Raw genomic sequence first — 16,982 nt, 5'->3', positions numbered from 1 at the left:
AATAAAAATTTAAAAAAAACATTATGCTGTTACAAACTAACTTTTTTTTTGAGCCAGAGGAAGATATTGTTTACTAAGCACATGAGTTTACTAAGCACATAACACAGATAATAAGCAAAAGGAGTCCATCAGGTACAGATAAATCTTAACAACAAACACCAACTGGACAATGTGATACCAAGGTGAAAAAAATTTTGATACGTACCTGAATTACTTCATAAAGATGTACCTGAACACCCCCTAATAAGAGAAGATATTTTCTACTGTAATGTTGCATTAGTTCTAAGTAAATATTATTCTTCTCATCATCTTGACGTCGAGGAACCTTGATACAAAATACATATGAAAAGCAGCATTAAATTTTCAGTCTGAATTTCAGACATAATTTCTGAACAAATACATCCATAAAATACACTTTTTGAAACACCCATTTTTTGGAAACACCCATTGCCTATACACTCTCTTCTTAACTCTATTCAAAAGTTTAGCCTAAATACTCTACTGAAACTACATTATCAAAGGTAGTCCAGTAACCAATATCCAACCCAAATAATCTAGGTAATCCAAACATTTAATACCAAAAGACATCCAACATCCTTTTCTTTTTTCTTTTACTTTTTGATAAAGTGTATATCATTGTCTCAGCTTGAAACTCTCTTCCAACCTTGAGCTTTGTAACACAATACCACTATTACAAGACCTTTAAAGTTCATATACTCTTTTGCTAATTTGAAATAAATCTCATGCCTCCCCACCCTAATATTCTAGGTGCCCTTAAAAACATTTTTTAATTGAGATATTATTGACATATCACATTGTATTACTTTTAGCTGTACAACATAATGATTTGATATTTGTATAAATTATAAAATGATTATCACTGTAAGTTTAGGTAATATCCATCATCACACAGTTACAATTATTTTCTTGTGATGAGAACTTTTAAGATCTACTCTCTTAGCAACTTTCAAATATATAATACATTATTGTTAACTACAGTCACCTTGCTGTACATTAGATCTCAAGGACTTATTTATCTATTTATCTTATAACTGGAAGTTTGCACATTTTGACCACCTTCATCCATTTCACCCACCCCCAAACCCCACCTCTGGCAACCACCAATCTATTTGTTCTCTTTAACTATGAGTTCATTTTTTTTCCTTCTTCTTTTTTTTTTTGGCTGCACCACACGGCTTGCAGGATCTTAGTTCCCTGACCAGGGATTGAACCCGTGTCCTCAGCAGTGAAAGCACGGAGTCCTAACCCCTGGACTGCCAGGGAATTTCCTCATTTTATTTTTTTAGATTGTCCATATAAATGATCATACCATATTTTTCTTTCTCTGTCTGACTTATTTCACTTAGCATAATGCCCAAATCCAACCACATTGTTGCAAATGGCAGGGTTTTTTCTTTTTTATGGCTGAGTAAGATTTCATTATGTATATATACCACATTTTTCTAATACATTCACTGTGGATGGACACTTAGGTTGTTTCCACGTCTTGGCTATTGTAAATGCTGCGATGAACATGAGGGTGCAGATACCTTTTTGAGACCATGGTTTCATTTTCTTTGGATAAATACCCAGAGGAGGAATTGCTAGATCATCTGGTAGTTCTAGTTTTAATTTTTTGAGGAAACTCCATATTTTTTTCCACAGTGGCTGCAACAATTTACATTCCTACCAACAGTGCACAAGTGTTCCCTCTTCTCCACATCCTCACCAACATTTTACCAGGTGTGGGGTGATATCTCACTGTGGTTTTGATTTGCATTTCTCTGATGATTACTGATGTTGAGTACCTTTTCATGGACCTGTTAGCCATTTGTATGTTTTCTTTGGAAGAATGTCTATTCAGATCCTCTACCCATTTTTTAATTGGATTGTTTGGGGTTTTTTTTCTACTGAGTTGTAGTACTTTATATATTTTGGACATTAACCTCTTATCAGATATATGATTTGCAAATATTTTACTGCATTCTGTAGGTTACATTTTCATTTTGTTGATCGCTTCCTCAGCCGTACAAAAGCTTTTTAGTTTAATGTAGTCCCACTTGTTTATTTTTTGCTTTTGGGGTCAAATCCAAGAAAAATCATTGCTAAGACCAATGTCAAGGAATTACCGCCTATGTTTTCTTCAAGAAATTTTATGGTTTCAGGTCTTATGTTCAACTTTTTAATCTATTTTGTTTCTTTTTATATATGGTATAAGATAGTGGTCCAGTTTCCCCAACACCATTTACTGAAGAAACTGCCCTTTCCCCATTGTATATTCTTGGCTCCTTTATCATAAATTAATTGACCATATATATGTGGGTTTATTTTGGGGCTCTCTATTCTGTTCCTTTGAGCTACGTGTCTCTTTTTATGCCAATAGCATATTGATTACTATAGTTTTGTAATATAGTTTGAAATCAGAAGTGTGATGCCTCTAGCTTTAATCTTTCTCGAGATTGCTTTGGTTATTTGGGGTCTTCTGTGGTTACAACAAAATTTAGGATTGTTTTCCTATCTCTGTAAAAAGTGCCATTGGAATTTTGATAGAGATTGCATTGCTTTAGGTAGTATGAACATTTTAACAGCATTAATTCTTCCAATCCATAAGCATGGAATACCTAGCCATTTGTGTCTTCTTCAAATTCTTTTATCAAAGTCTTATAGTTTTCAGTGTACAGGCCTTTCACCCCCTTGATTAAATTTATCCCTAGGTATTTTATTCTTTTTGATGCAATTGTAAAAGAGACTTAATTTTTCTGACAGTTTGTTATTAGTGTATAGAAATGCAACTGGTTTTGTACATTGATTTTGTATCCTGCAATTTTACTGAATTTATTAGTTCTAACAGGTTTTTTTGTGTGTGTGGAGTCTAGATTTTTCTATATATAAGATGTCATCTGCAAATAGAGACAGTTTTTCTTCTTCCTTTCTAATCTGGATGCCTTTCATTTTTCCTTCCTAACTGCTCCAGCTAAGACTTCCATTATCATGTTGAATAAAGTGGCAAGAGTGGGCAGCCTTGTTTTGTTCCTAATCTTAGAGGAAAAGCTTTCAGTTTTTCACCACTGAGTATAATATTAGCTGTGGGTTTTTCATATATGGCCTTCATTATGTTGAGGTACATTCCCTTTTTACCCACTTTTTTGAGAGCTTTGTCATGAATGGATGTTGAATTTTGACTGCATCTATTGAGATGATCATGTAATTTTTATCCTTTTTATTAATGTGGTGTATAATATAGACTGATTTGCAGATGTTGCACTACCCCTGCATCCCTGGAGAAAATCCTACTTAATCATATTAATGTAACATGTATGATTCTTTTAATGTATTGCTGAATTTGGTCTGCGAATCCTTTGTTGAGGATTTTTGCATCCATGTTCATCAGGGATATTAGCCTGGAATTTTCTTGTAGTGTCCTTGTCTGGTTTTGGTATCACAGTGATGCTGGCCTTGTAACATGAGTTTGGATGTGCTCCCTTCTCTTTTATTTTTTGGAAGAGTTTGAGAAAGACTGCTATTAATTCTTCTTTAAATATTTGGTATGCCTTAGAAGCAAACACGAGTATTCCTTAGAAGTGCTACTTTCACCCTAGACCTCAAAAAAGGTCCACAAATAACTTTCCAAGGAAAACGAGCATACCAAATGCATACCAATGTTTCCTTCATTGATGAGCATACCAATGTTTCCTTCATTGATCACTTTCACCAATGATCTGTCCATTGGTGAAAGTGGGGTGTTAAAGTCCCCTACTATTATTGTGTTACTGTTGATTTCCCCTTTTATGGCTGTTAGCACTTGCCTTATGTATTGAGGTACTCTTATGTTGGGTGCATAAATATTTACAATGGTTATATCTTCTTCTTGGATTGATCCCTTGATCATTACGTAGAGTCCTTGTCTCTTGTAATAGTCTTTAAAGTCTATTTTGTCTGATATGAGAATTGCTACTCCAGCTTTCTTTTGATTTCCATTTGCATGGAATATCTTTTTCCATCCCCTCACTTTCAGTCTGTAAGTGTCGCTAGGTCTGAAGTGGGTCTCTTGTAGGCAGCATATATATGGGTCATGTTTTTGTATCCATTCAGCCAGTCTTTTGGTCTTGTGGTGGGAGCTTTTAATCCGTTTACACTTAAGGTAATTATCGATATGTATGCTCCTATTACCATGTTCTTAATTGTTTTGGGTTTGTTATTGTAGGTCATTTCCTTCTCCTGTGTTTCCTGCCTAGAGCAGTTCCTTTAGCATTTGTTGTAAAGCTGGTTTCGTGGTGCTGAATTCTCTTAGCTTTTGCTTGTCTGTAAAGGTTTTAATTTCTCCATCAAATCTGATGGAGGTCCTTGTTGGGTAGAGTAATCTTGGTTGTAGGTTTTTCCCTTTCATCACTTTAAAAATGTCCTGCCACACCTTTCTGGCTTACAGAGTTTCTGCTGAGAAATCAGCTGTTAACCTTATGGGGATTCCCTTGTATGTTATTTGTTGCTTTTTCCTTGCTGCTTTTAATATTTTTTCTTTGTATTTAATTTTTGATAGTTTGATTAATATGTGTCCTGGCATGTTTCTCCTTGGATTTATCCTGTATGGGACTCTCTGTGCTTCCTGGACTTGATTGACTATTTCCTTTCCCATATTATGGAAGTTTTCAACTATAATCTCTTCAAGTATTTTCTCAGACCCTTTCTTTTTCTCTTCTTCTGAGAACCCTATAATTCGAATGTTTGTGTGTTTAATGTTGTCCCAGAAGTCTCTGAGACTGTCCTCAATTCTTTTCATTCTTTTTTCTTTATTCTGCTCTGCGGTAGTTATATATATTTCCACTATTTTATCTTCCAGGTCACTTATATGTTCTTCTGCCTCAGTTATTCTGCTATTGATTCCTTCTAGAGAATTTTTAATTTATTGTATTCATCAATGTTTGTTTGCTCTTTAGTTCTTCTAGGTCCTTGTTAAACATTTCTTGTATTTTCTCCTTTCTATTTCCAAGATTTTGGATCATCTTTACTATCAATACTCTGAATTCTTTTTCAGGTAGACTGCCTATTTCCTCTTCATTTATTTAGTCTGGTGGGTTTTTACCTTGCTCCTTCATCTGTTGTGTATTTCTCTGTCTTCTCATTTTGCTTAACTTACTGCATTTGGGATCTCCTTTTCACAGGCTGCAGGTTTGTAGTTCCTGTTGTTTTTGGTGTCTGCTCCCAGTGGGTAAGGTTGGTTCAGTGGGTTGTGTAGGCTTCCTGGTAGAAGGGACTAGTGCCTGTGTTCTGGTGGATAAGGCTGGATCTTGTCTTTCTGGTGGGCAGAACCATGTCTGGTGGTGTGCTTTGGGGTGTCTGTGAACTTATGATTTTAGGCAGCCTGTCTGCCAATGGGTGGTGTTGTGTTCTTGTCTTGCTAGTTGTTTGGTGTGCGGTGTCCAGCACTGTAGCTTGCTGGTTGTTGAGTGGAGCTGGGTATTAGTGTTGAGATGGAGATCTCTGGCAGAGCTTTTGCCATTTGATATTACGTGGGGCCGGGAGGTCTCTGGTGGCCCAATGTTCTGGACTCAGCTCTCCCACTTCAGAGGCTCAGGCCTGACACCTGGCCAGAGCACCAAGACCCTGTCAGCCACACAGCTCAGAAGAAAAGGGAGAAAAAAATAGAAAGAAAGAAAAAAGAAAAATAAATAAACAAGAAGTTATTAAAAGTAAAAAAATTAAAAAGTAATAAAAAATAGAAAGAAATAAAGAGAGCAACCAAACCAATAAACAAATCCATCAATGACAACAAGTGCTAAAAACTATACTAAAAAAAAAACAAAAGGAAAGACAGAACCCTAGGACAAATGGTAAAAGCAAAGGTATACAGACAAAATCACACAAAGAAGTATTCACACACTCACAAAAAGAGAAAAAGGAAAAAATATACATCTATATTTTATAAAAAGGAAGAGAGCAACCAAATCAATAAACAAATCTACCAATTATAATAAGCTCTAAATACTAAACTAAGATAAACATAAAACCAGAAACAAATTAGATGCAGAAAGCAAACTCCGAGTCTATAGATGCTCCCAAAGTCCACCTCCTCAATTTGGGATGATTCGTTGTCTATTCAGGTATTCCACAGATGCAGGGTACATCAAGTTGATTGTGGAGATTTAATCCGCTGCTCCTGAGGCTGCTGGGAGAAATTGCCCTTTCTCTTCTTTGTTTGCACAGCTCCTGGGGTTCAGCTTTGGATTTTGCCCCACCTCTGTGTGTAGGTCACCTGAGGGAGTCTGTTCTCTGCCCAGACGGGACAGGCTTAAAGTAGCAGCTGATTAGGGGGCACTGGTTCACTCAGGCTCAGGGGAGGGAGAGGTACGGAATGCGGGACGAGGCTGCAGCGGCAGAGGCCAGTGTGACATTGCAACAGCGTGAGGCACGCTGTGTGTTCTCCTGGGGAAGTTGTCCCTGGATCACAGGACCCTGGCAGTGGCAGGCTGCACAGGCTCCTGGGAGGGGAGGTGTGGATAGTGACCTGTGCTTGCACACAGGTTTCTTGGTGGCTGCAGCAGCAGCCTTAGCATTTCATGCCCGTCTCTGGTGTCTGTACTGAGAGCCACAGCTCACGCCTGTCTCTGGAGCTCATTTAGGCTGTGCTCTGAATCCCCTCTCCTTGCACACCCTGAAACAATGGTCTCTTGCCTCTTAGGCAGTTCCAGACGTTTTCCTGGACTCCCTCCTTGCTAGCTGTGGCGCACTAGCCCCCTTCAGGCTGTGTTCACGCAGCCAACCCCAGTCCTCTCCCTGGGATCTGACCTCCAAAGAAGCCAGAGCCTCAGGTCCCAGCCCCCACCCGTCCCACCCAGGCAGGTGAGCAGACAAGCCTCTCAGTCTGGTGAGTGCTGCTCAGCACCAATCCTCTGTGCGGGAATCTCTCCACTTTGCCCTCTGCATCCCTGTTGCTGAGCTCTCCTCCGTGGCTCCAACACTTTCCCGCCGCCACCCCCCGTCTCTACCAGTGAAGGGGCTTCCTAGTGTGTGGAAGATTTTCTTCCTTCACAGCTCCCTCCCAGAGGTGCAGGTCCCGTCCCTATTCTTTTGTATCTGTTTTTTTCTTTTTTCTTTTGCCCTACCCAGGTACGTGGGGAGTTTCTTGCCTTTGGGGAAGTCGGAGGTCTTCTGCCAGCACTCAGTAGGTGTTCTGTACGAGTTGTTCCACATGTAGATGCATTTTTGATGTATTTGTGGGGAGGAAGGTGATCTCCATGTCTTACTCCTCTGCCATCTTGAAGGTCCCCCCCTTGCTGCTTTTAATATTTTTTCTTTGAATTTAATTTTTGTTAGTTTGATTAATATGTGTCTTGGTGTGTTTCTCCTGGGGTTGAACCTGTATGGGACTCTCTGTGCTTCCTGGACTTCGGTGACTATTTCCTTTCTCATGTTAGGGAAGTTTTCCACTATAATCTCTTCAAATGATTTCTCAACCCTTTCTTTTTCTCTTCTTCTGTGACCACTATAATTCGAATGTTGGTGCATTTACTGTTGTCCCAGAGCTCTCTGAGATTGTCTTCAATTCTTTTCATTTTTTTCTCTGTATTCTGCTTCTTGGCTGTTATTTCCACCATTCTGTCTTCCAGCTCACTTATTCGTTCTTCTGCCTAAGTTATTCTGTTATTGATTCCTTCTAGTGTATTTTTCATTTCAGTTATTGTGTTGTTCATCTCTGTTTGTTTGTTCTTTATTTCTTCTAGATCTTTGTTAAAAACTTCTTGTATTTTCTCAATCTGTGCCTCCATTCTATTTCTGAGATTCTGGATCATCTTTACTATCATTACTTTGAATTCTTTTTCAAGTAGAGTGACTATTTCTTCTTCATTTATTTGGTCTTCTAGGTCTTTACCTTGCTCTTTCATCTGTGACATATTATTTTGCTGTCCTTTTTTTTAAAATTTATTTTTGGCTGCATTGGGTCCTCATTGCTGTGTGTGGGCCTTCTCTAGTTGCAGCGAGTGGGGGCTACTCCTTGTTAGGGTGCGCAGGCTTCTCATTGCGGTGGCTTCTCTTGTTGCAGAGCACGGGCTCTAGGCGCACGGCCTTTAGCAGCTGTGGCACGCAGGCTCAAGAGCACAGGCTCAGTAGTTGTAGCACACAGGCTCAGTTGCTCTGTGGCTTGTGGAATCTTCCCAAACCAGGGCCTGAACCCACGTCCCCTGCATTGGCAGGCGGACTCCCAACCACTGCACCACCAGGGAAGCCCCTTTTTTCTTTTTTGATGAGTGGGATTGTGATCCTGTCTTACTGGTTGTTTGACCTGAGGCTTCCAACACTGGAGTTTGTAGGCTGTTGGGTAGACCTGGGCCTTGGTTCTGAGATGAGGACCTCCAGGAGACCTCACTCCGATGAATAGTCCCTGGGGTCTCAGGTTCTCTGTTAGTCCAGTGGTTTGGACTTGGTGCTCCCACTACAGGAGCTTTGGCCTGACCCCCAGCTTGTGAACCAAGATCTTGCAAGCCACACGGAGCAGCAAAAAAAAAAAGGGGGGGGGAGGGGGAGAACAATAACAAAGTAAAAAATAAAATTAGACTAGATAACTAACAGATGTTAGAAAGAATATAAACATAAAAATATAGATGAAACAACAACCAGAAGGTAAAACAGAACCACAATAGTAAAAAAGAGGAGGAGAAAAAAAAAAAAGCTGGAAAAGGCTTTGGCTGTGGAGGGTGGGGCCTAAGCAGGGGTGGGGTTTGGGTGATGGGTGGGGCCTATGCTTAGGACCTGCAGGGCTGGAAAAGGATCTTGGGTGTGTGGGCATGGGGCTTAGGCTCAAAGGAACAGAAGGGACCCAGGCGTGCCTCCTGCCTCTGGTCTCAGAGGGCAGGGGAACCCATCTGGGAGCCCAGTAGGCTTCTTGGGCCGAAGTGGGCGGGGCAAATGCCTTCTGCTCCTCTCCTGCTACTCTGGTCCTGGAAGACCCCTCCTGCTTGCCTCTCCTGCTCTCCCCCAGCCTCCCTCCTATGCCTCCAGGACCGACACGGCCTGGAGGGGGCCTCTGAGGGCATAGGACCTAGCCAAAGAGCCGAGCAGATTTCTCTGGCAGACTGGGCAGGGAATACACTGGGCATGCTCCCCCCGATCCAAGCCCCCAAGGGTCCCTCCTTGTGTGGGAACCCCTCCCCTCTCTCAGCCACCCTCAGGGGTGCCCGTCCTGTCCAACTTCCACTTTTCCCCCACCTCAGTCCCCCCATGTCCTATCAGTTCGCTTGGGGGTTCCTCCCATCTCCTTGGGTGTCAAGGTCCCCCACAGCATCCTGCAGGTGCCCTAGTTGTGGGGAGATGCGAACTCCGCATCTTCCCACACTGCCATCTTGATCTGGGACAACTTTAAATGCACCAAGATTCACATTATAGAGGTCCCAAAAGGAGAAGACAGAGAGAAACCACCTGAGAAAATATTTGAAGAGCTAATAGCTAAGAAATTGCCTAACATGGGAAAGGAAACAGTCACCCATGTCCAGGAAGCACAGAGTCCCAGGTAGGATAAACCCAAGGAGAAACACGCTGAGACACAAAGAATAAATTGACAAAAATTAAAGACAAAAAAAAAATTAAAAGCAACAAAGGAAAAGCAACAAGTAACATGCAAGGGAATTCCCATAAGGTTATCAGCTGATTTCTCAGGAGAAACTCTCAGGCTAGAAGGGAGTGGCACGATATATTTAAAGTGATGAAAGGGAAGAACCTACAACAAAGAATACTCTACCCAGCAAAGCTCTCATTCAGATTCAATGTAGAAATCAGAAGCTTTACAGACAAGCCAAAGCTAAGAGAATTCAGCACCACCAGCCCAGCTTTGCAACAAATGCTAATGGAACTTCTCTAGATGGAACAGAAAAGGCCACAACTAGGAACAAGTAAATTATGAATGGAAAAGCTTATCGGTAAAGGCAAACATACAGTAAAAGTAGGAAATGATCTGCACACAAATATATCAAAACCAGCGATTGTGAGAAGAGAGCACAAATGCAGGATATTGGAAATGCATTATAAGACCAGCAACTTAAAACAATCTTGTTTATATACAGACTGTTACAGATACCAAATCTTCATGGCAACCCCAAAACCGAAAATCTACAATAGATACACACACAAAATAGAGAAAGGAATCCAAGCACAACACTAAAATTAGTCATAAAATCACAAGAGAAGAGAACAAAAGAGTAAGGGAAGAAAAAAGACCTACAAAAACAAATCCAAAACAATTAACAAAATGGCAATAAAAACATACATATCAATAATTACCTTAAACATTAAATGCTCCAACCAAAAGATATAAACTGGCTGAATGGATACAAAAACAAGACCTGTATATATGCTGTCTACAAGAGACCCATTTCAGATCAGGGACACACACAGACTGAAAGTGAAGGACACTACATAACGGTCAAAGGATCAATCCAAGAAGAAGATACAACAATTGTAAATACATATGCATCCAACATAGGATCACCTCAATATATAAGGCAAATACTAACAGTCGTAAAAGGAGAAACTGAGAGCAACACAGTAGTAGTGGGGGACTTTTTTAAAATAAATTTATTTATTTATATTTTATTTTTGGCTGTTGGGTCTTTGTTGCTGCGCGCAGGCTTTCTCTAGTTGTGGCGAGCGGGGGCTACTGTTCATTGTGGTGAGTGGGCTACTCAGTGCAGTGGCTTCTCTTGTTGCAGAGCACAAGCTCTAGGCCATGCGGCTTCAGTAGTTGCAGCATGCAGGCTCAGTAGCTGTGGCTCATGGGCTCCAGAACGCAGGCTCAGTAGTCGTGGTGCATGGGCTTTAGCTGCTCTGCGGCATGTGGGATCTTCCCAGAGCAGGGCTTGAACCCATGTCCCCTGCATTGGCAGGCAGATTCTTAATGACTGCGCCACCAGGGAAGTCCCATAGTGGGGGACTTTAACACCCCACCTCCATCAATGGACAAATCATCCAGACAGAAAATCAATAAGGAAACACAGGCCTCAAAAGACACATTAGACCAGATGGACTTGATATTTTGATATAAATTGATATTTATAGAGCATTCCACCCAAAAGCAGCAGAATACACAATCTTCTCAAGTGCACATGGAACATTCTCCAGGACTGATCACATACTGGGCCACAAAGCAAGCCTCAATAAATTTAAGAAAACTGAAATCATATCAAGCAGTTTTTCTGACCACAACACTATGAGGTTAGAAATCAACTACAAGAAAAAAACTGTAAAACACATAAACAGATGGAGGCTAAACAATATGCCACTAAACAACCAATGGATCACTGAAGAAATCAAAGAAGAAATTTAAAAATACCTAGCGACAAATGAAAAACTGGACAGCTACATGTAAAAGAATGAAATTAGAACACTCCATAACACGATACACAAACATAAACTCCAAATGGATTAAAGACCTAAATGTAAGACCAGACACTATAAAACTCTTAGATGAAAACACAGGTAAAACACTCTTTGACATAAACCACAGCAAGAAGTTTTTTGACCCACCTCCTAGAGAAACGAAAATAAAAACAAAAATAAACAAATGGGACTTAAACATAAAAGCTTTTGCACAGCAAAGGAAACCATAAACAAGACAAAAACAACCCTCAGAATGGGAGAAAATATTTGCAAATGGAACAACAGAAAAAGGATTAATCTCCAAAATATACAAACAGCTCATGGAGCTCAATATCAAAAAAACAAAAAAATCCAGTTAAAAAATGGGCAGAAGACCTAAACAGACATTTCACCAAGGAAGACATACAGATGGCCAAGAGGCACATGAAAAGATGCTCAATGTCACTAATTATTAGAGAAATGCAAATCAAAACTACAATGAGGTATCACCTCACACCGGTCAGAATGGCTATCATCAAAAAATCTAGAAACAGTAAATGCTGGAAAGGGTGTGGTGCAAAGGGAACTCTCCTGCACTGTTGGTGGGAATGTAAATTGATACAACCACTATGGAAAACAGTATGGAGATTCCTTAAAAAATCTAAAAATAGAACTACCATACGACCCAGCAATCCCATTACTGGGCATATACCCTGAGAAAACCATAATTCAAAAAGAGTCATGTACCACAATGTTCATTGCAGCTCTATTTACAATAGCCAAGACATAGAAGCAACCTAAATGTTCATCAACAGATGAACGGTTAAAGAAGTTGTGGCACATATATACAATGGAATATTACTCAGCCATAAAAAGAAATGAAATTGAGTTACTTGTAGTGAGGTGGATGGACCTAGAGTCTGCACACAGAGTGAAGTAAGTCAGAAAGAGAAAAACAAATACCATATGCTAACACATGTATATGGAATCTAAAAAAAAATTGGTACTGATGAACCTAGTTGCAGCGCAGGAATAAAGATGTAGACATAGAGAATGGACTTGAGGACACAGGTGCGAGAGGGAATCTGGGGTGAAGTGAGAGTAGCATCGACATATATACACTACCAAATGTAAAATAGTTAGCTAGTGGGAAGCAGCAGCATAGCACAGAGAGATCAGCTTGGTGCTTTGTGATGACCTCGAGGGGTGGGATAGGGAGGATGGAGGGAGGCTCAAGAGGGAAGGGATATGGGGACATATGTATGCATATGGCTGATTCACTTTGGTGTACAACAGAAACTAACAAAGTATTGTGAAGCAATTATACTCCAATAAAGATCTATTTTTAAAAAGATTTAAAAAAATAGAGACAAGTGAAAACAAAAGCACGATGATCCGAAACCTATGGCACACAGCAAAAGCAGTTCTAAGAGGGAAGTTTATAGTGATACAAGCTTACCTCAGGAAATAAGAAAAATCCCCAATAAAAACCTAATCTTACACCTAAAGCAACTAGTGAAAGAAGAACATACAAAACCCAAAGTTAGCAGAAGGAAAGAAATCATAAAGATCAGAGAGGAAATAAATGAAATAGAGACAAATAAAACAACAGAAAAGATCAATGAAACTAAAAGCTGGTTCTTTGAAAAGATAGAATTGATAAACCTTTACCCACACTCTTCAAGAAAAAAAGGTGGAGTGCTCAAATCAATAAAATTAGAAATGAAAAAGAAGTTACAATGGCCACCACAGAAACACAAAGGATCTTAAGAGACTACTACAAGTAACTATATGCCAGTAAAATGAACAACCTGGAAGAAATGGACAAATTCTTAGAAAGGTGCAGTCTCCCAAGTCTGAACCGGGAAGAAATAGAAAATATGAACAGACACACTCACAAGTACTAAAATTGAAACTGTGATTTAAAAAAAACTCTCGTTTTGTTTATGGTTTCCTTTTCTGTGCAAAAGGTTTTAAGTTTAATTAGGTCCCATTTGTTTACTTTTGTTTTTATTTCCATTACTCTAGGACATGGATCCAAAAAGATATTGCTGCAATTTATGTCAAAGAGTGTCCTGCCTATGTTTTCCTCTAGGAGTTTTATAGTATCTGGTCTTACATTTATGATAAAAACTGCAGAAAGTGGACATAGCGGGAACATACCTCAGCATAATAAAGGCCATATATGACAAACCTACAGCTAACATCATACTCAATGGTTAAATCTGAAAGCATTTCCTCCAAGATCAGGAACAAGACCAGGATGTCCACTTTCACCACTTTTATTCAACATAGTTTTTGGAAGTCCTAGCCATGGCAATCAGAGAAGAAAAACAAATTTAAAGAATCTGAATTGGAAAAGAAGAAGTAAAATTGTCACTGTTTGCAGATGACATGATACTATACAGAGAAAATCCTAAAGATGCTACCAGAAAACTACTAGAGCTCATCAATGAATTTGGTAAAGTTAAAAAATTAATACACAGAAATCTGTTACATTTCTATACACTAACAATGAAAGATAAGAAAGAGAAATTCAAGAAACAATTCTATTTACCACTGCATCAAAAAGAATAAAATAAACCTACCTAAGGAGGCAAAAGACCTGTACTCTGAAAACTGTAAGACACTGATGAAAGAAACTGAAGATGACACAAACAGATGGAAAGATATACCATGCCCTTGGATTGGAAGAATGAATATTGTGAAAATGACTATACTACCCAAAGCAATCTACAGATTCAATGCAATCCCTATCAAATTACCAAAGGTGTTTTTCACAGAACTACAGCAAAAATTCTCAAAATTTGTATGGAGACACAAAAGACCCCAAATAGCCAAAGCAATCTTGAGAAAGAAAAACAGAGCTGAAGGAATCAGGCTCCCTGACTTCAGACTATACTACAAAGCTACAGTAATCAAAACAGTATAGTACTGGCACAAAAACAGAAATATAGATCAATGGAACATGATAGAAAGTCCAGAAATAAACTCATGCACCTATGTTCAATTAATCTATGACAAAGGAGGCAAGATTATACAGTGGAGAAAAGATAGTCTCTTTAATAAATGGTGCTGGGAAAACTAGACAGCTACATGTAAAAAAATGAAATTAGGACATTCTCTAACACTATAAACAAAAATAAATGCAAAATGAATTAAAGACCTAAATGTAAGACTGGATCCTATAAAACTCTTAGAGGAAAAAATAGGCAGAACTCTCTTTGACATAAATCACAACAATTATCTTTTTCAATCCGTCTCTTAGAGTAATGGAAATAAAAACAAAAATAAACAAATGGGATATAATTAAACTCAGAAGCTTTTGCATATCAAAGGAAACCATAAACAAAATGAAAAGACAATCCACAGAATGGAAGAAAATATTTACAAACGATGAGACTGACAAGGGATCAATCTCCAAAATTTACAAACAGCTCATTCAGCTCAATAACAAAAAAGGAAACAACCCAATCAAAAAAATGGGCAGAAGACCTAAACAGACATTTCTCCAAAGAAGACAAACAGATGGCCAAGAAGCACATGAAAAGATGCTCAACATCACTAATTATTAGAGAAATGCAAATCAAAACTACAATGAGGTATCACCTGAAACAAGTCACAATGTCATCAAAAAGTCTACAGACAATAAATGCTGGAGAGGGTGTGGAGAAAAGGGAACCCTCTTGCACTGTTGGTGGGAATGTAAATCGGTACAGCCATTATGGAGAACAGTATGGAGGTTCCTTAAAAAAATAAAAATAGAGCTACCATATGATCCAGCAGTCCCACTCCTGGGCATATATCCACAGAAAAACAAATATTCAAAAGGACACATGCATGCCAATGTTCACTGCAGCGCTGTTTACAATAGCCAAGACATGGAAGCAACCTAAATGTCCATTGATGAAGGAATGGATAAAGAAGATGTAGTACATATATACGATGAAATATTACTCAGCCATTAAAAAGAATGAAATAAGCCATTTGTGGCAACATGGATGGACCTGGATATTATCATACTAAATGAAGTGAGAAAGACAAATATCATATGATATCCCTTATATGTGAAATCTAAAAATATATATACAAATGAACTTATTTACAAAACAGAAACAGACTCAGAGACTTAGAGAACAAAATTATGGTTACCAACGGGGAAGGGTGTGGAGGGAGGGAATAGACTGGGAGTTTGGGACTGACATGTACAGACTGCTATATTTAAAAATAGATAACCAGCAAAGACCTACTGTATAGCACAGGGAACGCTGCTCAATATTCTGTAATAAGGACCTCCCTGGTGGCGCAGTGGTTAAGAATCCAATGTAGGGGACACAAGTTCATTCCCTGATCCAGGGAGATCCCACAGAGACACTAAGGTTGTGTGCCACAACTACTGAGCCTGTGCTCTAGAGCCCGTGAGCCATAACTACAGAGCCCGCATGCCACAACTACTGAAGCCCACGTGCCTAGAGGTTACGCTCCACAACAAGAGAAGCCACCACAGTAAGAAACCCATGCACCACAATGAAGAGTAGCCCCCACTCGCCGGCAACTAGAGAAAGCCTGTGTGCAGCAACGAGGACCCAACACAGCCAAAAATTAATTAATTAATTTTAAAATATTCTGTAATAACCTAAACGGGAAAAGAATTTGAAAAATAGATACATGTATATGTATAACTGAATCACTTTGCTGTATATCTGAAACTAACACAACATTGTTAATCAACTATACTCCAATATATAATTTAAAAAATTTAAATGTATATATGTAAAAAAAGAAACCAGTCTAGTCTTCTGGAGAACATTTCTAAAATAGTCTTTTTATTTATTTTCTTCTTTTCAATAGTCTTTTATTTTTACCCATATATTTACCATTACCAGTGTTCTTCATTCCTTCCTGTGAATCTGGACTTCCATTTGGGATCAATGTTCCTTTGATGTTTATTAAAATGATACAAACCCTCAGCTTTTGTCTTTCACAGTCTTTTAGGAGAATATTTTCATTGGATTTAGAAATCTAGGTTGACCTTATTTTTACCACTTGAAAGAAGGCATTCGCTTGACACCTGACCTCCACTTCTTTAAAATTTTTATTTATTTATTTATTTTATTGATTTGGCTGTGTCAGGTCTTAGTTGAGGTATGCAGGATCTTTGTTGCGGCATGTGGGATCTTCTGTTGTGGTACACGGGCTCTTTGTTGCAGCACATGGGCTCTAGTGCACATGGGCTCAGTAGTTGTGGCACACAGACTTAGTTGCCCCATGGCATGTGGGATCTTAGTCACCCAACCCGGGATCAAACCCACATCCCCTGCATTGGAAGGCAGATTCTTAACCACTGGATCACCAGGGTAGTCCCTGACCTCCACTGTTTCTGATGGGAAGTATGCTGTTATTCTTACTGTTGTTTACTTGAATGTCATGTGTTTTTTCCCTCTGGCTACCTTTAAGATTTTCTTATTATTTTTTATTTTTAGCAGTTTGACTATGATGTATTTTGGTGTGATCATCTTTGTACTTATTTTGCTTGAGGTTCACTGAGTTTCTTGAATCTATAGATTGATGTCTTTCATCAACTTTGGAAAATGTATGCCAGAGAGAATTCTAAAATATTAAATACTCTAAATACTTCC

The 16,982-nt window shown here is 39.1% G+C and overlaps 1 protein-coding gene across 1 annotated transcript in view; it reads right to left on the bottom strand.

Moving 5' to 3' along the window:
• C2CD6 (C2 calcium dependent domain containing 6) overlaps positions 1-16,982 on the bottom strand; it is a 138,437-nt gene that overhangs the window by 92,281 nt on the left and 29,174 nt on the right. The window contains 1 exon segment of the mRNA XM_060015396.1: positions 206-325. Within this exon segment, the coding sequence (XP_059871379.1) occupies positions 206-325 (120 nt within the window).

Source organism: Delphinus delphis, chromosome 7 (assembly GCF_949987515.2).
Source record: "Delphinus delphis chromosome 7, mDelDel1.2, whole genome shotgun sequence".
NCBI lineage: Eukaryota > Metazoa > Chordata > Mammalia > Artiodactyla > Delphinidae > Delphinus > Delphinus delphis.
The sequence above is the reverse complement of the archived record's forward strand: the minus strand, read 5'-3'. Positions and strand labels throughout refer to the sequence as shown.